The 23,220-nt window shown below is 38.7% G+C and overlaps 1 protein-coding gene across 4 annotated transcripts in view; it reads right to left on the bottom strand.

Annotated features, from left to right (window-relative positions):
• Positions 1-23,220, bottom strand: part of LOC124716957 (1-phosphatidylinositol 4,5-bisphosphate phosphodiesterase) — a 425,614-nt gene that overhangs the window by 36,514 nt on the left and 365,880 nt on the right. For all 4 annotated transcript variants that reach the window (XM_047243553.1, XM_047243552.1, XM_047243551.1 and 1 more), the window contains 6 exons: positions 22,781-22,928; positions 17,824-17,981; positions 13,675-13,881; positions 5,513-5,677; positions 1,258-1,462; positions 46-270 (listed from right to left, as the gene is read on the bottom strand). In XM_047243553.1, the coding sequence (XP_047099509.1) occupies positions 46-270; positions 1,258-1,462; positions 5,513-5,677; positions 13,675-13,881; positions 17,824-17,981; positions 22,781-22,928 (1,108 nt within the window). The remainder of the gene's footprint in view (positions 1-45; positions 271-1,257; positions 1,463-5,512; positions 5,678-13,674; positions 13,882-17,823; positions 17,982-22,780; positions 22,929-23,220) is intronic.

Here is a 23,220-nt window from a genome sequence, read left to right as displayed (position 1 = left end):
CGCATTGCCTGCAGGTGATGATGTGATTACAGCTGCAGAACTCGCCTTTCTTCTCCTCCGGTGCCACGCCGCCGCCTCCGCCACCCTGCTTGCCGGACTTGCTGGGTTTCTTCCCACCGCCACCTCCCCCACCTCCGCCACCGCTTTCGCCACCCACGATCCCTTGCGTTGAGATGTCTGTCTCCTCAATGCCCATTGCCTTCATCTGCTGTGCCCTCTTCTCCTGTGCAGAGAGGAAGGCACGCGGGTCCGACAGTGCGGCCATGAAATCTGTTAATGGAGAAGCATGCAAGTGTTACAACTCTACTTGCTCTGATTCCACTTGTACTGTAAACACTACTTTTTCTTCTTTCTTTTGCTTAACTAATCACTACACTGCACGTACATGACGTAACAAAATTATTTTTCAAGCTGTGTTTTCACAACCATTATTCTTCACAATGTGACTGAAGATTTCAATGATGACAGTCGTACAAAGATTTTATGTAGAAACATCTCATATAATGAACTGTTTAAAAATCAAGCTTGAGACAAACAACTTGCACTTAAATCCTGAATCCTTTAATAAGTGTAAGCTATGGACTGACATACATATTTTGAAAGCTCTGTTTTTATATCATCTAAATAATACTTTGGCTTCTTTCAAAATTTTATGGTTTAAGCAGTATTACCATTGAAAGGTGTTGTAAGAAACACAGATAGTCACAATTTTAGGAAATAATAGGGAAATTTTAGGGAATTTTAATAAATCCAGTTTTACAAGTCTGAATCTTTCTGTATTCAAAAGTGTATACTGATAAATAATGAAATACCTTAAATATAATATTTTTGTTTCTAGAGTATTGTAAAACCTTGTCAGAAAATCTGGGGGAAAAGTGAATGCATAACATAAAAACCTTGTGATTTTCCTGTAACTCAAAACAGAAACATCTCAGCTGCAACACTTGTTGCAAACACGGACTGTCCTCCACTTATCTCTTCAAAGCTTTAAGCCTAGGTCATCCCTAACATAAAATGCAAACTGCTAAAATGCTGACAAAACAGGTGTAGAAAACACACGACGCTTTCGAACAGTACCCATCTGTAGTACAGACCTCCGAAATTCGCCGATAGCTTACAGACAAACAGCCCACACCAGTCGAGCAGCAAGAATTCCATTCTGCGAATCTCCCTCCAGAGACATCTATACTCTACAATTAGTGCACCGCAATCATTTCAGGTATGCCCCACCCTTGGACAGATATCAGAATGACGTACCTTCAAAGCCGTCAGGCACATAGATCTTCAGCTCGATGTTGCAGAACAGCATGGGCAGTGACATGGGGAAGTTGGCCTCCGTGCGCAGCGAGATGTGGCGGTAGCCAGCCTGCAGGCCGTCCAGTGGCAGGATGCGCTGCCCCAGCAGCTTCCCATTTTCGTCGTACACACCGAACCGCAGAACCGCCAGATCGGGCAGCACCACCTGCAGGCAGTTCAGGTTGGCTTAAGTTGTTGTGCATCTCACAGTCTGCCCAGGGCCGTGACTGGGAAAGGGGAGTGGCAGCCGAAGAGGGAGCGAGATGGGTTGGGGCCTACCGTCACTTTATCCGTCCCACATCTTGAGAGTGCGGTGAATGAAACAGAGGAGAAATCTGGGGAGGGAATCGAAGTTCGGAGGAAGAGATAAAAACTTCTAGGTATTCAAAAAATAGAGTAATTCTCTCAGAGATGGCAAAGACTCAGAACAGTAGGCAAACAGAATGGACGGTGTCTCCAAAAGATGTTATAAGATGAGCATCGACAAAAATAAAGTGAAGGTAATGTAGTATAGTCCAATTTCATTGGTATAAAACTTGCCCACTCCATCTGCCTGGCTGGTGCAACAACTGTACGAAGATTATTTTGAAGAAAAACAGTTTCAGATGCCATGCTTAACTGCCTACGTGTTTGACATCTTTAACTGTGTTGGCCAACACACTAGACTGTATTTAAATGAAGCCACACAACCGCAATTCTGTAAGTGCGGTCCTAGTGCTGTACTGCCGTGCCTGCCATTAGGGTACGTATCGAAGCTATGTGCTCCATTTGGCTCGATGTCAAGGTACACTTATTTTGAATTTGTGAACACTGCACATTAATTCAAGTGTTGGTAACTTTTTATCAAGGTATTTGCCTTGAATGTAGCCTTGTGGATGATGATAAGCAGTTCAGATGAGAAGAGAACAGAAGTTTTGGAAATGTGGAATTGTGGAAGAATGCCGAGGAATGTGTGGCAAGACAGATAGAGTAATGAGGTGGTGCTGAATAGACCTGAGGAATGAGACTGTGACAGTCCTCCTCCCCTCCCTGATGCAGATGTGTGCCCCTCCCCTTCCCTCGCCCATACCATGGGTGGGTCCGTCTCGCGAAGGAAATGAAGGTTCTAAAATCTAGGAATGGTGTCACATACATCAGATACTTCTGAAATCCTTTAAGATATGATCATTCTGTTTCACCCAGACAAGTTGCGAGAGAAAGTCCTCATTAAACAATGTAATGTTTCCTTTTCTAGCTATATTAATTACACAGATATTGGTATCATATTTGCACGTTCAAATAAATCCTAGGGCAATGACTGTTGAGTTTTTTGTAAAATCTTTAGTAGCCATGTTTGCATGTAGGAAAACAGATAACTAATTTCAACCACTTCCAGTCATCTTCAGATATGAAAGACATTGAAATGGAGGGTTACGAGACAGTAATTGCACTCACCATTAATGAAGTTTACAAAAGATTTTAACAAAATTATGGAACAGAACAGAGTAGAATATATATCTACATCTACATACGTACTCCAAAAGCCAGCATATGGTGTGTGGCAGAGGTTTCCTCATACCCCTACGAGTCATTCCTTTTCTGTTCGACTCTCAAATAGAGAGGGGGAAAAACAACTGTCTATATGCCTCTGTACAAGTCCTAATGTCTCTTTTCTTATTGTCTCATTCCTTAAGCAAAATGTACACTGGCGCCAGCAGAATTGTTCTGCTGTCAGCCTCAAGTACTGGTGCTCTAAATTTTCTCAACAGTGTTCATTGAAAAGAATGTCGCCTTCCCTCCGGGGACTTCCATTTGAGTTCCCAAAGCTTCACTGTAATACTTGCATGTAAATCAAACCTACCGGTAACAAATCTAGCAGCCCACCTCCGATTTGCATCGACGTCTTTCTGTAATCTACGTGGTGGGGATCCAAAAACTCCAGTAGTACTGAAGAGTGGGTTGCACCAGAGTTCTATATGTGATCTCCTTCACAGATGAACCACACGTTCCTTAAGTTCTCCCAATAAACTGATGTTGACCATTTGCCTTCCCTACTACAATCTTTAAATGCTCGTTGCATGGTGTGCCTATTAGGAAATGACACTTGTCAATTGGCTGTTGACAACACAAGGGAACATCAAGTGTATATACATCAGCTGTCATAAAATTAAGTAAAACCTGGACAGAGAAGTAAGTGAGACAAATGAACACGTAATAGTATAAAAATTACATGAACATTACATTGAAGACACGTCTTCATGCACAAGTACATAATACACAAGAGACACATTGTTGTCATCCATTCAAAGTGACACAGAAAATCTCTATAACAAGTATTGTTTATGTGTACACATGAAAGAAATCACATTAACATGGGTTGTCTAAAATTACACAAAATATAAAGACTGCCAGTACATGTGAGCATTACAAAGAGACTATGTCCTAACATTGTAATGACCACACATATTGGACTTTTTTTACATTTTCTATAATTTTAAGCCAACCTAAGCCAATGAAATTTCTTTCAGCTGTACACATGCAAAATACCTGTTATAGAGATCAGTATACATTAGGATACCGTTAGTCCATTTTATTTTAATAAAAGATTTCATAACATTACACCATCTGCAAGAACTATCTTTGCAGCTTTGTGTTTGTATTTATGCAATTTGTCTATTTTACTCTAATAATTACATTGCAGCAATTGTAAATTTAAAGATTTTTGGTTTTACTTTAAAACTTAACTGCATCCCATTTATTATACTACTTGAGATTGTAATATACTGTACTGACACCTCCTGGAATTTTCTTCACCTATGAGCTTCAGCACTTAACTGTGGTCAATCTGTTAATGGCCAGCTTGTGGAAACTTTGACTACTGCTGTCACCAGACAGCACAGTTATTTTCTGTGTCATTTTGAATGAATGACAAAAGTGTGTGTCTTATATTACAATCACAAGTTTGAGGACATGGCTTTAATGATATGTTTCAATTTTTATGCTATTATCAGATCATCTATGGCACACATAGACTCGCATTATGATGCTTCCATGTCCAATTTTTACTTCATTTTAAAACAGCTGATACATGTACTTTGCAATTGTTATTAACAGACAACTGAGAAAAGTGTCCTCTAATCGTAGACATGGCTTTTTATATTCTGGCATGAATTGTTCCATAATTCTGTTAAAATCTTTGGTAAATACTATTAATCTTGATTGCAATCCCTGTCTTGCAACCATATATTTCAATATCTTTCAGATCTGAAAGTGACCAGAAACAGTCAAAACTAGTTACCTATTTTTCTATATGCAATTTTGGCTAACAGATTTTTAAAAAAGTCAACATTCATAGAAATAACAAATTGCTGTCTCTATACTGACAATGTCAGATTAACAACAATATTATAGTAATTGGGGCTACTAGTTCTATAGTTCTACGAAGAGTCGAATTCAATGACGTTTCACTCTTCAAAATCTGATCAATCATTCTGGAGAAATTACAACATCTATAAATTTTAATTTAACTTTTCTAACATGAAACTTATTCTCAAATAGTACTAATCAGATTCCGTAGAGTGAAACACTGTAAAATACGTCTAGTTTAGAACTATGATATTATCTACAGAAATTACTATAGTGTCATCTGATAATACTAAGATAATACCAGTACCTATATAATTAACATAGCTATGGGAAGAGACTATATGTTGTTTAGTGATGACATTTTTCACATCTGCCTGGCTGAAAACAGACTTACAATATCTTAAACAGTTCCTGAGTTGAAACACTTAGTTGAATTGGCAAGTATAATATATAGAAAGGTATGTACTCAACATTAATTCTGTCCCATAAATTATAGTTCTCCCATATACATATTTCTATGGAAATAATCTCAGCAAATTGTTTTGTTAGTGTATCATTAAAACTGCATTCAACAATATACACAGGTTATAACTTATATTTCATCTGGCTAACACACCACGCAGCATGAAGGGCACTGAACAAAAATGAGGAAATGAAACCATTTAGCTAGACAGAAGTGTTTTTAACTTTGTATGTATTACAGACGTGGCAGGTCAGACAGAAAAGAAGTGGCAGAATGTTCACTATTTACACTTTAACAACTTCTTCCTCATCAATAACTGCAGTAGAGCATTTGCAAAGAGAACAAGCAGGACTTCATGTGCTACACACATCTACCACTATATATTTCATAGTAGAAAACACATTTTACCTTTCTGAAGAGGAACGGTTCTTCATTGTACACTGGATTCAGCCCATTTCCTGGAACCATGCGTGTCCTGAATTCTTTTCTTATTGTGTCTGTAGGCAAGCCGTACATGTCTACTTCCACATAAGTGCTGACTTTCTTGTCTGACAGGAACTGCCCAGCTATTACCTGCAACAATAAGTGTGCTAATGTTAGTCATTTGTTTGCACTGCTGCAACACAAACACTACAGTGGCTCATAATAGAAAGCTGACTTTTCCTGATGTCCTCACAAATGATGTCCTAGAAAGACCAAACAAGAAAAATTATGCTTTCAGTATATTCTGTGATGCTCCAAAAACCTCCGACCTCCACTTTTGACTGTGCGGATTACATCATTCTACTTGGCCAACTACAGTGTTACGACACAATTTATACATGGATGTAGTCTTTATCTTCGTAATAGTGAGCTGTGGGTCACAACGGCCCTCAGAGCAGATGAACATAGTACGTCAGGTCCCACAATAGAGTATGGAACCCAGCAATACTTTGCAATTGCTAAATACATATGGGATTTGGATGTACATTGTAATCTCTCAGTTCCTCTTCCCTTTCCCCCTCTAATTATCAATCTCCTCCTCCTGCCCCCTTTTCTCTGTCAACCACCTCCCCCCCCCCCCCTCTGTCTTCATTTCCTCTCCCCTCTCTGTCCACTTACTCACCCCCCCCCCCCCCCTCCTCCCTCTGACTTTGAGCCTTTTTTATTGGCGTTGCAAAGAAATCCTCGACTGGGAACTGAAATGAATGAGTAAATCAGTGGGGATCACCGGTATACAGGGTATGAGAGAAACCTCTCCAGCTGCTGGGTCTATGAGGGTAGGATCTTGTGAATGGGAAGGACTGCAAACTTTTGAATGATTCATATTCCACAACGGTATTCTAATCATAAGCCCATAAACCATAAATACAACTTTCCTGCTTTCTGTTAAAACCAACTGCGACGAATAAAACGAACAGCACTTTGTTGTGCAGACACTTTTTTTTTAATTATATGCAAGGAGAAAGAAAATCTCTAGGAGAAACAGTTTGCATAGCAATATAGATGCCCTGACATCATAATTAAAAGTTACTGTGAGAAAGTAAATTAAACTGCATATTTTCACAGCACAGCACTGCACGGGATTTCTTCTTGCAGTTGGTTTTCACAGAAAACCTGCAAGTTTTTGTTTAAAAAAATAAACAGCCTATGTCCATCGCAATGTTTATTACAGTATTACACAAAGCTGTATAGTCTATGAGCAGAGCAGGTTCAGTTCATCACAAGCTAAAACAGTATGTAGCGATCAGATTAGTGACTATAGCGGGACTGTTACTGATGAGCTTGTACCATAACACATGGACTCGACTCAAGTTAAGTAAATTTTCATGTAAATAAAGAACCGTATTAATTGATGTGTGCATTTGTGTTGTAGAAAGAGGATAACAGCCACCGATAACGACATCCCCTCCTTTGCTTCCTTGTGGTACAAGACTCTACACCACTTGTGGAAGCAGCCATGTTATATACCAACTCTGTAGCAACCACTGCACTGTGTTTTACATTGGTATAACAACCAACCAAGTGTCAATTAGGATGAACGGCCACCGCTAAACTGTTGCCAGCACAACATGTGAGATTTCAATGGCTGCTTCACAATCCATGTCGCAATAGCACATCCTTTGCTGACTTAACCTGCTTGGACTTAAGGTAACTCACTGTCCCCCCACTCAACAGTGTGTGTGTGTGTGTGTGTGTGTGTGTGTGTGTGTGTGTGTTTTAGCTAGGCTGCAGACGCTGCAGACGCTCCCCCCAACCCCCTCCCACCTCTCACCCCACTCTAACCCACCCCACACCCACACTTCATCCCAGTACACTCACCGTGGGCCACGAAAGAGCTGACAATCGACTGAGCACAATATAGAGAACCAGGCGTGTGCATGTGAGCGAGTCCATGTGTGATTGTGTGCATGTTTTCCTTACAAGCTTGAAAAAGGAAGTTCATTGCGAAAGCTAGCAAAGCTCTGTAGCTTTTGTTTGTGTATTTATTGATGACACAGCACTTCTGCCTTTGGTGAGTCATTTCCAATTGCTGGTCTGTTCTGTTTAGCCAATTCGGCCACGTTAAATCAGCTGTAGAAGACTAGTAACATTGCAACATATATAAACAGCATTATATTTTCAGTCCAATATACAGAATTATATTTTCAGTCCATAATCAAAGGGTTTTGTCAGATCGACATTCAAATCCATCATTCACTCAATAGTTGCTTCGAGAAATCCCATTCTTCAGCTGGAATATACTGGCATAAGCCAAGTTAGTCTTTCTTCTTGGCACTTTTTTATGAAGAGGAAATTGAAATGTTAGCGTGTGACATTTCTCTTCACAGCACCTCTCAACTTTTCTGCAATGCTTTGAAAAACCCGGGGCTACAAGATGGTGTGACTGTCTTCCCTTTAATGTAGTGTAGTCACCACATGAAATCAGTGGGCAAGTATACTCCGTTATTTTGAACAATCCTCTATGCAACTCTTAGTCTAGTGCACTAAGACCACTGACATCCTCAGGTTTCATCTTGCAGACAAGGAAGGACTTTCTGGACTACAGCAATGAAATATGATTGAATTTTTTCACTTTGAGAAGATAGAATGAGCGATCTGTTTTACTTGTTAAAAACATACAAAAGCCAAGATTGTATAAATATTTCTTTATTTAAAAGAACTGTTTTTGATACACTGTTGTCATCTCCAGGTCTTAAAAAATCTTTTTGTTATGAAACATGTTCGCTTTAAACTAGACCTCATTCAAAGTTGTTGTGTGGATAAAAAACAGCATGTTTTTAGAGATTTGTCATAACTGGAAACATTTAAAAATATAAAGCACCTTGTGCAAATGAGAGCCTCCCCCCCCCCCCAAATATATATATTTGTCACCCTCCAAGATTTTTACCCTCCACTCCACTCATCCCTCCAACACTAAATTGGTGAGCCCTTGGTGCCTCAGAACATGTCCTACCAACCGATCCCTTCTTCTAATCAAGTTGTACCACAAACTCCTCTTCTTCCCAATTCTGTTCAGTACCTCTTCATTAGCTACGTGATCTACCCATCTAATCTTCAACATTCTTCTGTAGCTCCTCATTTCGAAAGCTTCTATTCTCTTCTTCATCCACAATGTATATACCGAAAATACTCTCTTCTTGTCTAAACTATTTATCCTCCATGTTTCACATCGATACATGGCTACACTCCATACAAATACTTTTAGAAAAGACTTCCTGACACTTAAATATACACTCAATGTTAACAAATTTCTCTTCTTCAGAAACACTTTTCTTGCCATTGCTAGTCTACATTTTATATCCTCTTTACGATAATCAGTTATTTTGCTCCTCAAATAGCAGAACTCATCTACTACAATAAATGTCTCATTTCCTAATCTAATTGCCTCAGCATCACCCGATTTAATTCGACTACGTTCCATCATCCTTGTTTTGCTTTTGTTGATGTTCATCTTATATCCTCCTTTCAAGACACTGTCCATTCCATTCAAATGCTCTTCCAGGTCCTTTGCTGTCTCTGACAGAATTACAATGTCATCGGCTAACCTCAAAGTTTTTATTTCTTCCCCATGGATTTTAATTCCTACTCCAAATTTTTCTTTTTTTTTTCCTTTACTGCTTGCTCAATATACAGACTGAACAACATTGGCGATAGGCTACAACCCTGTCCCACTCCCCAACCACTGCTTTCCTTTCATGCCCCTTGACTCTTATAACTGCCATCTGGTTTCTGCCTAAATTGTACGTAGCCTTTCGCTCCCTGAATTTGATCCCTTCCACCTTCACAATTTTAAAGATAGTATTCCAGCCAACATTGACAAAAGCTTTCTGCATGTCTACAAATGCTAGAAACTAATCTTCCCTGATTTCGGCTTCTACCAGTTTTTCCAGTTGTTTGTAAGGAATTCGTGTCAGTATTTTGCAGCCATGACTTATTAAAATGATAGTTCAGTAATTATTACACCTATCGACATCTGCTTTCTTTATGATTGGAAGTGTCAGGGTGTTTTACCTGTCTTGTACATCTTGCTCACCAAATGGTGGAGCTTTGTCATAGCTGGCTCTCCCAAGAGGGTGCCATCATCATTTAGCATCATTTAACCATGCAGTAAAGCTGCATGCCCTCAGGAAAAATTATGGTTGTGGTTTCACCCCTTGATTTCAGTCATTCGCAGTACCAGCACAGCAAGGCCGTTTTGGTTAATGTTATAAGGCCACATCAATCAGTCATCCAGACTGTTGCCTCTGCAACTACTGAAAAGGCTGCTGCCCCTCTTCAGGAACCACATGTTTGTCTGGCCTCTCAACAGATACCCCTCCATTGTGGTTGCACCTACAGTATGGCTATCGCTATCCCTGAGGCACGCAAGGCACCCCCGCCCCTCCCCCCACGAATGGCAAGGTCCATGATTTGGGGGGTGGGTGGGTTATATATATTTTTTCTGCATGGGCTCTCTTCCTTTCCTCTGCCCATTTTGTTGTTCCTGCTTTCTTCGCAGCTTTGTTCTCTGACTTAACTGCCAGTCTGTCAACTTTCTGCTTAAATATCTTTCTGTCCAAAATACCTGAATAATTTATCTGAACTTTTTGTAGGTCCTTTTTGACCTCTTGTATCCAAGGTATATTTTTAAGCCCTTCTATGTATTCAAGAATTTTGTGAATAAGTCTTGTTTTGGGAAGCCCAGAGATATTCCCATAATATTTTAATCGCCTTTTTCTAATGTCTGCTGCACGGTTGGACAATTTCTCAGCTGTCTGACGAGATTTTAGTCTATAGCCCTCTTCCATTTTCTTTGTCCCTAGTATCTTACTGATGATTTTATGTTCTTCCTTTAATAAGTTTTCTAGGTTACCTTTTATGTGCACTGTCAGGGTTTCACTAGCATGCAGGACTTCAGGTTTTAATACTGTATTATAGTGCCTAATCTTAGTATTTTTGGATAAGCATTTTTTATTGTACACATTGTAGGTTCTTCCATAGGCTCCCTTTAGTTTTTGGAGGTGAATGTTTTGTGCTATTTTTCTCGCCTCCACCATAAATCACCACCACCACCACCACCACCACCACCACCACCACCACCACCATGTACTGATATGACCGTATTTTGTAGTCAAGTTTTGGGTGTCAGTTTTTGTGGCAATGAACTTAGACTTTAGGAAAGATATTTGCAGACCAACTTTCTCTGCACATTCTTTAAGGGTTTCATCCTGTTCGAGTGCTTGTGAAATTCTTGTCATCCTTGACTAGCCCCATCTGTATAGGGTTCCAGCAGTTTTTATTCTTCAATTCCTTTTCTCATTCACAGATGACCTTGTCCAGCACAAGGTTTAATAGGAGAGGAGACAGACCATCACCTTGTAAAATGCCAGTTTTGATCAGGAAGGGCTCGGATATTTCACCCATGAATTTCACCTTGGAGGTAGTATTGGTCAACATTTCTTTGATGAGGTTAAGGGTTTTTGGATCTAACCCCTGTTCTTCAAGATATCAAAAAGTGCTTGTCAGTCAACTGAGTCGTAAGCCTTTTTGAAGTAAACAAACATGCAAATTACTGGGCAGTTTTTGACTGCTTTGTATTTTAGCATGGTCTTTAGATTGAAAATTTGTACTGTACAGGATCTACTGGGGTGAAAGCCACCTTGGTATTCACCAATTTTGTTTTCCAGTTGCTCTTGTGCTCTTTGAAGAAGAGAGGCTGATAGAAATTTGTATGTGACCTAAAGTAGGGATATGCTTTGATAATTATTTACATCAGATTTGTCTTCTTTTTTTTTATAATGGATGAATAAGTGCACATTTCCATTCTGTCTCCCAAATATCTGCAATGATTTGGGTTAATTCTCAGAGAGAATTTGGTCCTAGAGTTTCAGGTAGCTCAGCAATAATCACACATTCACCAGATGTTCTACTGTTTTTTAATTTAATATTGTGTCTTTGAATTTCTTTTTGTGTTGGCGGTGGTGATCCAGGGTGTGTGGAAGTAGGTCTTCCTTTAGGAAAAATATATCACACGAACACAAAAAAGTACAGTACACAGCAGCACATCTGTTTACATAAGCTAGACTTATTCTAAACACCGAAAATCCACCTTAAATGGTGTATAAGGTACAACTGTAAGCAGGTGTGCGATTGTTACTGCATTTTTGTGATGTAAAAATCATCTTTGAGTGGTATAGATATATGGACATGGCCATTTGCACACGGTGCTTTATGTTTTTTATAATGTTCTGTTTTTCATCCACATGACAACTTGGGATGATGGTCAACTTAAAATGAACATATTTCACAACAAAAAGATTCTTTTAAGACCTGAAGATTACAGCAAAATGTGTTGAAACCACTTGTTTTAAATTAAGAAATGTATATCCACTCTTGGATTTTGAATGGTTTTAGCAATGAAATATTTAAGAAACTGATATTCCAGTTTTGACCAAGTATCAGACTACTCTATTACAGCACTACAAAATAGTTAACATGTACAACTTTCTAGCTGCATGAATTATGAGGAACATTTTTTCAATACAATTACCAATTACAACAGTTCTACTCAATCCATTACAGGAATAGGACCAGCTCTCCTTGTGCATCTGCTATCCCTCAGTGCCCCGAGTTTACTGCCCTCCCACTCACAAATATTAATTTTATGTATTTTTCCTTCCTTCATTCATTCATTCGAGCACTTTCGGATTCTGGTCATTACAACAACATTCAGTGCATCATCCACAATACATTCACTTAAAACATCGTTCGCTGCAATGGAGAATTTGTGGTTCGAGGACTGTGCCAAAAATAATGCGAGACAGGTACAATTTAACCAGCAGATACTGGATGTCACACATGACACTTTTCCAAATCCAACTTGCTTTCGACAAAACTGTTGGATACCACGCTGTTCGCGCAAATGACTCATTTGACAATAGGATAGTGCTTAACACTTTCTTTATCGAAAATTGAACACTACCCACCTTTCTCTACTATTTGCCAGCTTGCTCTCTCTTTTTTTTTTACAATACTGAAATTGAATCCTCGCAATGTGTCATATTCAATACTCGAAGCCAATTCTTTTACTGCTAATCACAAGTTGACAAAACAAGTACACATGCTATATGCTTTCAGAAGTTTGCACCTGTATATTCAGTTGTAAAGTATGAACTGTTTCACTTGCCATGTAAATATATAACACATTTTTGTCATTTTATTCTTATGTATTTAATAAAACTAGAATTTCCTATGTAACTGGACAGTATTAGTAAAATTCTGCCTGAATAATTAGCAATTTTCATAACAAAATTTAGTCATTATGTAGAACTAAAAATTATGCCTTCATTTGAAAGGAGACCATCATTGCGTTCAGTAAGCAAAATTTCTGCTGGAAAACTGAAGTATAATGCATCTGCACTCATTTTTGGTCATTACTGAAAGATTTGGTACTAATTACTTTTAATATTTGAATGTAATTAAAATTCCATTATTCTGAAACATCAAAATGTTGGCATTGTGTCACTAAATCAAATCAAATTCTTTTACAGTTAAGGTAACATTAAAATTATCTGTATGTAACAGTTTAAATCCTAACATGGATAAACAGCAACATGAGGTCGTTGATGTCAAATAGCAATGGTATATGAAAAAAATATTATTTTGTCATACATTCAGTGACTTGAGACTGAAATCGTGTGTCGAGGCTGTACATAATTATCTCTGGTGGCAGTTCCAGATCTAACTCTGTATAGTATGGCGGTTTTGTTAACATGTATTATGTCAGTCATTTTGAAATGATGATGAAAACAGAAGTGGAATAAAAAGTTATTTTATAACTAAGATACGGTCCTAAGACAATTTATTTATGAAATAGTACATACTGCAGATGAATACCAGGATACTCTCCTGAACAGGACTCTTCAACTACACTGCTGCGCCATGTAAAAAAATGATCGACGAAGGAAACAGGAGTTCCTCTCCTCAAGTGGGAAGAGAATATATTGCAAACCAAGTCAGACAATATTTGTGAGGTTTGCAAAGTAACTTTCCAATCATTATTCGACATACTAATTTAAGAGGCACATCAGAACGAGACCAAATTTTACCTGCACTGCACACTGCGCTGCAATGACACCATCCACTGGGGATTCGGCAAATGGGTCGAAACTTCGGTCGGCCCTTCTCATGAAGTCCGGCTTGAGCAGGTAGCCGCAGTTCCCGTTGTACTCAAACTTCCCCTGGTTCAGCTGCATGGGCAGGTCGGACGTCTGGAAGTTCAGCGACACCATCTGGCATCCCGCATTCCAGAAAACCTGTGGCACGTTACAATTTACAGTACTACTTCCTTGTCACAGTTTCTCTGTCTAATTACCTAAACATTTAAAACAGAAGATCATTAAGAGCTAGCTACAGATTGTGCAGTGATGTACACAACTGTCAAAGTCAAAGCTAATTTTACATTTACAGGGCCAAGCACAAATGCATGCAAATGTATGGTTTTCTCCAGAATTATGTACAGTAGGATTAAAAGGCAGCTAGAAGGAGGGGTAGGTTAATACCAGAGAGGCCTCAGGTCCTACGGAGGCTGCGCACGACAAATCATCACTTTGAAATTAATCTCACCATGTCACAGGTAGTGAAATGAGTCTCTTGCAATAACTATTGAACATTCTAAGAACACATATGATTGTGTGCACAGAAAAATCATCTTAAATTTCGGATTCCACCAAAAATTAGACAAACTGGTGAATTCACCTTAACTGCTACAAAATCTAAATCCAAATCAGAGGTGAATTTTCCAAAGCAGTTCTTATGAAAACTAGATTAAGACAGGGAGATTGCAAGTCACCATTGTCTTCCAACTGTGCCTTGGAATATACACAGTTACCCGTAAGTAACTACAGGCTTTCAGAAGACAACTGTATGTCCTCAGATTCCCTAAATGTGAGCAAGTTGTGACCATCCAGTGACAATTTTGTACCAAACATAAGGTCAAAGCTCCAACAAACAGAACAAACTACAGGTGGTGCAACACATTCCGCAAGATTGGCAGTTTATGTGGTCCAAAGAGAAGGGGCTGGCCAGGATCTCTGGCAGACAAGGTGGAGCATGGCGGGAATCATTCCACAGGAACATGCAGAGGACTTCGGGCACTGCAGTTGAGTGCCTGTTGCATTCTAAGCACACGTCCACGTGTAAAACCCTGCTCTTATGTGTTCTTACTACTCCAGACAATGACCTTAGTTCTGACTTTTGCAATGACTTGCAGCAACCACTGGAGGAAGTGGTTTTTCACACAAGATGGTTTGAAGTGGTTTTTCACACAAGGTGGTTTGAAGTGATGGAGCTATGTTTCATTAGAAAGTGTATGGCAATAGTTTGACTATCATATTGACTGATCCACTACACTTAAAGAGTGCAGCCACGTAAACTATTTCTTCTTCTTCTTCTTCTTTTTCTTCGTCTAGTATTTTGGCCATATACATTTCAGCCAACTTTAGAGTGAGCCAACACACTGAAGCTACAGCACTTGTTCCATGAAATGGAACTGGAAAGGAGCACCCAAACAGATTCATGAGAAGGACTACTAAGAAATTAGACAACAGTAAGAGCAAATACATAGATCACAGAAATCACAGAAGACATGACACAACTAAAAATTACAAAGGAAAATACAAAAAAATAAAAAGGATAAAATCAAGGAACTAGAGACAAAAAACCAGACTACCAAACAAACTCAACAGGCAGATCAGAGGAGAGGGCGATTTGAGAGAGAGAAATAAAGTTGAGATTCAAGGGAATGGCAAACGGGCCAACAGGAAAAAAATCCATTTTGTAAAATTCACTAAAATGGTCCTATGTTAATAAATAAATAAATATGAGCTCATATAATGGCCACAGTTACACCTTATTATTAACAAAAGCTAAATGCAGTGAGTGTTTTTTAAATTATTTTGCTGCGTTAATACGGTTAACACGTTCCGAGATATCTCAAATTGTTTATGCAGTAACTATGCAACAGAAAAAAATGTTCATGTAAGAGCTTCAGTTTTCAGTGTGTATTATTTGCATTAAAATATACACAGACTGATTTTAAAAACTGAGTTTTACTGATTTATTTTTAAAGGGGCATAACTTTATTTTTATACTTCTTGTTGTCACAGAACACAAAAGCTAACTAATGATCTGCAGAGACCAAACCATAGAAATAATTAATTACTCCAAATCATTTAAGCTTTGCCTCATCCAGTCCTAGAACAACTGAAAAGTTTTGATGGATCAGTTGGTTCAAAGTTTGGAGTTGGAAGTGCGGTGACTTGTCAAAACACCGCCATCCACTACTGAATTACTGCTCCAGTGTCAGTTGCACAGAGGGCATTTTGGGGACTGTGCCCTACAACTTACTGACACTTTCCCATCACTTTCTCACTCCACACTCTGTCCCGAAACATATGTGGCCCTGCTTCTGCTCACCATTCTTTCCCTCTACATGTTCCACACAACTGTGAACAGTACTCTATTTGATACACAGTGCAGGACATTGTATTTATTAGCAAGTGCATTCCAAACATATTCATCCACAACCTATGGCACAACCTCATTTAGAGTTTTCTTATTCACATCCTGGAATTCTACCAGACACCAAGGCATTCAGCTATGAGGTAGTTTCCTCATCCTGAATCTGGGCACATCAACACCGCACTACCTACTATGGTGCCGAATACAGAATATATATTATAGTATTATAGGCTACTACATGTAAGAGAGAGAGAGAGAGAGAGAGAGAGAGAGAGAGAGAGAGAGAGAGGGAGGGAGAGGGAGAGAGGGGGTTGGGGGTGGGGGGGTTCATTCTTTGATGAGAAGTGGCAAAAAGGGATGATTCTACAATTCTACACCTGTGATTTTTTTTGCAAGTAAGTTGACAATCAGTATACAAATTTTTCCAGAGATTTTGACACCACACAGTGTATACACTGCAAAAATAAGAAGTTTATGAGTGTTCCCGATATTTCGTAAATAGATATGAGAAATTTCATTATTTTGGAGCACATTCTCTCATACTTTAGCTCAGAGAGTTTAATCATAATTACACTACAGTGTGCACATTTTCTTGTAATGTGTTGAAATTAAACATCATTCTGCCTAACTACATGACTCCTAATTCAAATAAAACATTCCTTAAAATTGGCTGCAGAGATACGGCTGTTAGAATCTAAACTGAATGAGCACTTACAGAATGCCTTAAGTGAAGGCAGACAAATTCACCTCCTACTTCAATATACTTTTGATTTCTGTTGCAAAAGACATCTTTGGATGGAATACAATTCCTGGGCACCATATCACAAAAACACAAATAAGTCCTCCCAATCTCATATTCTGCAGTTAGGACACCATCCAGTGCTTTCCCTGCAAGCAGCAGAATCATTTAAAACAATAGAAGTTCAAATAAAACAATTACCTGCATCAGTTACTCTTTTTATTTCGTCTTTTAACATGCTCCGAGAGTTTACACTCTCATTTTCAGGTGGAATAATGATTATGTGTTACATATTTGCTAGCTGAATGCAGCCAGTTGTTTGTCATGGTTTTGTTTTGAATCTGTTACAGTACACAAGCAAGCACATGTGTAACACAATATCATTGTTCCACCTGAAGATGAGTGTTTATTCTCCTGTAACACATCTTGGGATGAAATAAAAAGAGTGACTGACACAGGCAATTGTTTTATTTGAACTTTAATTCTCATGAACAGTCACAGATCCTTACGACATAAAACAACAGCATTTGAATAAGAAAATCTGTCCTATATACCACATTGGCATACCGAACACTTGCAAATATGTACGGTATACTTAAATGAAACCGTAGACACGACCAACAAATCACAATCACAGTTGAAAAATTCTGTTACATAAACTCAAGCACATCTTCACAACTGGAGCTTCAAAACAAATATGACACTCAATAAATAAAGATGTAGTAAATGGAGTACCACAGTGTGAAATGAAAAATCGTTTCTGTAGTCCACCATATCTCTGTAATTGATGAATATTGGACACACACTATATAGAACATTTCATTCAAATTAACTGCTACACAACAGGAAATGGGAAATCAAGTGACAGTGTTCCCACTTTTTACGACAGTCACAGCACCCGTCCCCCACCACAAACACTGCTTGCTCTTCAGTTTACAGACAGGCTATATCACTGCAATTCACAAACTAGCGACTTAATAAAATCAATGAGCTATACCTGTGGCATGTAGTTGGAGGAATCAGCTCGAGTTCCTTTAGGGTAAATTCGGCTCATCTGGCGCTTGTTGTAGTTGACGAACTCGATCGCCTGCGATTTCAGGTAACCGAGTCCCGCAGTCTCAGCAAACGATGACATGTTGTGATGAATATTCTTCTCTGAGAACACAAAAACAATTTCAGTACTGCTAAATGGCTGCCAAATTATCAGGTACCAGTAAGCAAATTATCTTTATAAATAGGTACCACACACTGCTAGCATGTACAGTTACACACTAACAACCAGTACAAAAGTGCACAGCGGAGGACAAATGGTACTCCCAACTCCCATCCTACCACTTAATGGGACTCCTCCCAGTTCCATTTGCATATGGAGTGCAAGAAGAATAAATTCCCAAATGTCACTGTGCAATCTGGAATTATTCTAATCTGATCTGTGGTTAAAAATAAATAAATAAATAAAAATTTTCATGCAAATTTCATGTATGGGGAGGAACATTGTCTCTCAAGAAGCTCCTGTTAAATTAACAGGAAGGAGGAGAGCATTTTGCAACAACTTCTCTTTCCTCTCAGCTGAGATAACTCGTATAATTAACACACTTTGAAATGAAAAAGTTTCATATCAGCGCACACTCCGCTGCAGAGTGAAAAATTCATGCTGGAAACATCCCCCAGGCTGTGGCTAAGCCATGTCTCCTCTATATCCTTTCTTTCAGGAGTGCTAGTTCTGCAAGGTTCACAGGAGAGCTTCTGTAAAGTCTGGAAGGTAGGAGACGAGATACTGGCAGAAGTAAAGCTGTGAGTACCGGGCGTGAGTCGTGCTTCGGTAGCTCAGATGGTAGAGCACTTGCCCGCGAAAGGCAAAGGCAAAGGTCCCGAGTTCGAGTCTCGGTCAGGCACACAGTTTTAAACTGCCAGGAAGTTTCATATCAGCGCACACTCCGCTGCAGAGTGAAAAACTCATTCTGGAAACTTTGAAATATTTAGTATTTTAAAATTTGTGATTTATACAGATCAATAAAATTAAAATCCAACGGTAGGTTAAGCCATTAAAATACCATTAGCCGATGACGTTATTAACAGAGATGGAGGTTTTCCTTTAAGCAAGATATAGAACCCTATTTTATCTGATATAAAACAACAGTAGTCTGGTTTTCGACCCGCCACATTTTAATTTGCAATTTATCACTTTCGCCAGTTTCTACCGCTGGCGGTGCTGCAATTCTCCGCTTCACAGGGGGCAACTCTTCCGTTTCTCGTGCAGGCACAGTGGCCTGGACCTGGGGTATAAAGGAACCGCCGTTTCTGAAGTTCGTTCAGTTCTGGCGTGATTGTGTCTCAGTGATCGCACCTGAAGATGGCGGCCACATGGATCGTCAAAATATCGTGTATTGAAGACAATTATATCCGACAACATACCAATGAAGAACATAATCATACTTTTGCCTTATTTGCAGAAAAATATTTTTATTATGGCGCAATGCAAAAATTACTACATATTGGGTGCTCTTTCACTTATTCTCCCGCCCTTGTGGCCTACCTCACCTTGCCGTGTCCCTATACACAATGCTCACACCAATAGAATGACCTACACAGCAAGCATGTGGAGTCAGAGAAACAGGTGCAATCAACTGACGGCTGTCCCCTACCATTCGACTCACAGAAACATCGATCACAAAGTAATTTTAATCTGAGTACAGTAGTAATATTGTCTGCCAGGTCACAAATACACATCAACAGTTGCACTCCCAACTAGGGATGGGAAAAACCTACCGGATAAAACTTATATTGGTATTTTAGTTCTGAATAACCAGTACTTTTTGGTATTTGTTTGGGCTCACTTGTAATAGGTTTATTTTTTATTTTTTGCTAATAACTGGGTAAAGAACCAAAATATCAAATATCCACAGCAGCATTGCATACCTCTCTTGAAAAACAAGTAATTTTTATTAAGAAAATTTCCATTGCTTTGAAATATTGTGTTGTAGCAGAAAATGGGTAAAGAAATCAGTGCTATTTCGATAAGGCTGACACAACCGAGCAACAAACGCATGGCGTAAGAATTTGTGCAGCATCACCTTAAAATAGATACGCTGGTACATGCTGTGTGCAAGACTTGCCCCATCTGGTCTGTACGGTAGTTTCTCACTGTCGTGGTCAGACATCAGTTTTACGAAATAATGGCACCATCCCTTGTCTGGAAGTATTTTATTAAGTGCAGTATTAATGAAGTACAACGCTCCATTTGCTTTAAAAGATAAATAATGGGATGAGTCACAACAAACTTGCAAGATAATATAAGGAGACAATTCGAAATTTAACACTTCATTCATAGCTTACTATAAAATTAGAAAGCAGCTGATATGCTACCTATGTCTACACAATATGCCTTTATCTGCTTGTAGCCCTCAAAAATGGACAAATTAACACAAAAATAGTTCTTCAGCCTCAGTTTTCACCCTTTAGCACTGACTGTGTGTAATGCAGAAATAGTGATACTACAAACCTTGATTGCAACATGTTTTTGGACAGTGTTTCAAAAAATTAGAACCAATGAGAATATGGGTGATTTTTCATAAAAATCAATCATTTATCACTTTTCGAAAAAAGCAGAAAACAGTGGAATGGTCTTCTTTTATTTACCTGTTCAATTTAATATTGCGATTCTATGCATCTTGAAACTAATAGAGTCATAATTTTTCAACCTCTGTTCGATTTCTGCATTTATTACAGCGAATAACAGGAAACCAAAAACTGGTTACTTCAGAAACCCGATATTTTGAGTGGTAAGTGCCAGATTAAAATGGCATAGGGGGAAAAAAAACAATATAACTGAAAACCAGTTGTTTCAGAGATAACTGCCACCCCTCTGAAGTTACTTCTATCAATGACATTCCATCTGAGATAACATGCTGCATCGTCCTTAAAAAGAAATCCTCAATCCGGTCAGAAATTTTTCATTTGACAGCTTATGTGTATCTTATTTAATTAAATAAGCATTGATACAATACTGAAACAGAAGCATTTTGTAAGTCAGGATACAATGTATTCACCTGATTGTCTTGATCTGTGGCTTTTCACTGCCACATTTCTTATTTAGACTTTACACTTGTAAAACATTTTCTTCCAGAGCACAGCAGAAAAGCTCACATTTATCTCCAAACATGTAATAGGTAGTGTACCCATGACTTCAGACTTCAAGCTGTACTGTGACAACAGGTATAATGCAGCTAATTTTAAGACTTAAGTAAACTAAATTTACAGAATGCAGTCATTCATTCAACAAGAAATCCAGTCCTAATAAGTCATTCACTGCAAATGTAATACATAACAGAAACATAAAAATATGATTTGATAATACAATTAAAATGATCACTTATATTGACCAAATCTATGCACTATATAATTACTTTTGTGATGATTTCCTAGGACACTTTTCTAAGACACTCAGTAAAAGGGAGAGGGGTCACAGTTTTTTTTTAAAAAAAAACACTAAAAATATACTCTTTTATCCAGACACATCCTCATGGCATTCAATGGTCATATTGCAGTTAGTCAGTTAAGATTCTAATTGATCACCAGCAGAAATGAAAATATAGAAAAGAGAAAAAAAAACAAAATTATTACTAACTAACATTTTAATATTTTTGAAGAGCCAATTTCCTATTGATATCTTCTGTCAATTGCATCGAACCATAATCTGACATGGTGCCTTATAAGAAAACAGTTGTCACTGTTAGGTGCTCCACACGTTGCATAAGGACCAATGGAAATTCTGCAGATGCGCAAGGCATGGCAGACATAACCGTTCCTCCTGATTGACTCACCCATACGTGACGACTGCACAACTTCAACAAAAAGGAACAATGAGGAAATACGTGCCCATCCATAGATTGCAAACCCTAGTGGCTGCATAGTTCCTTTGTCATTTGTGTTCTGGTGCAACCACAAGTGCCAGAATGAAGATGGAGAATGCCATAGAAGAGAAGGTGGTGAAACGATGTTGGCCAATGGTGCACTGTTAGGACTGCACCACGACAGGAGAGGCTTTACAAGAGGAAGATATAAGCACCGCTTCTGCCAGCCTCGGCCGCTCAGGATCAGCTCAGATTCGGGAGTATTCGCACAGGACTTAACGCGGCCTAGCAGAGAACGCTACAGTAGCAGTTACTAGTGATCCACAAACTGTGTGACAAACTTGCACGAACATTGTATATAGCAAAGGACTCCGATTTATACTGCATGTCACCCATTGCTTGTGACATGTTCTTATAAATACATTGTCAAACTTCTTTACTGAAATAAAACTACTAATATTATTTGCTTGAACAGTTGTACAACATTTCGAGAATGCAGCATCTCTTACGCACCCTATATGCGATGAGTGGGCAGAACCCCACAATTTGTGTTTTGTTTTTCATTGAAAAGAGTTCTTTGTTGACAAAATTCTGTAGTTTCAACAATTATGTTTTCAGTTATGCTCAGTTTCTTCTTTTTTTTATTTGCACCCTAATTACTGTAATGAAATAATACACATATCTTGCACACGTGAGCTAAGCAAAGCTCATGGCTGCTACGAATACAACTGTTCCAGTTTTGAGCCATGTAGCACGAGCTAAACAGACACAGCAGTCCAAGCGTTTTTAGGTAATTACAATGAGTGCTTGTCGACGATTCGATGTGTTACTCTTGTAACAAGGTACTGGCTATATTTTTCTTTTTTTTCTTTAGCTAGTATTTTTCAGTACGTTGATAACTATAGACACTTACTAGTAATTTTGGGTTTTTGTCTTTTCTAGATTTTTAGATCTGATGATCATTCCTCAGAGTCATAACTGGCTAACTGTGATAGATATATCAAATGTGATCAAGGCATATCTGAGTAAAAAAACATTTCAAACAAATCTCTTGCTAACTACTGACTAAATGTTCCCGTAGTACAAAATATGAGCACTTACTCTCCGCAACATCAAATCCTTGGAACTTGATGGGCTGGGCATAATTGACCATGGAGGAAAGCCAAGGGTGGACATTGGAGGTGGAGCCCGTGTACGGCACGGCCACTGGGGCATCGCCCTCGGGTGCAGCCACCTCCTCCGGAACTTCCTGTGGACACCGAAAGTGGTCAGAACAGTCACAGACAGTCACAACAGCTAATGTTGTATTAGAATACTGTTCAAAATTTCTCTTACGTTATCTGCATGTTACCCTTTTTATACTTTTTATCTGAGTCATAATCAGAATTTTGTTATCTCACTGCATATGTGAGTATTTAAATATTGTTGTCTCTTAAATTTGTGATTTAAAAAATACAGGGTCATCTTATACTTGCAGATTATGTTATTGCTCCTGAGGTCAATGTTTTTATGTCATGAAATAAATTAATATAGGGGTCATC

Source organism: Schistocerca piceifrons, chromosome 9 (genome assembly GCF_021461385.2).
Source record: "Schistocerca piceifrons isolate TAMUIC-IGC-003096 chromosome 9, iqSchPice1.1, whole genome shotgun sequence".
In the NCBI taxonomy this organism is placed as follows: domain Eukaryota; kingdom Metazoa; phylum Arthropoda; class Insecta; order Orthoptera; family Acrididae; genus Schistocerca; species Schistocerca piceifrons.
Note: the sequence above shows the minus strand (reverse complement) of the source record. Positions and strands in the feature narration are given on the sequence as shown.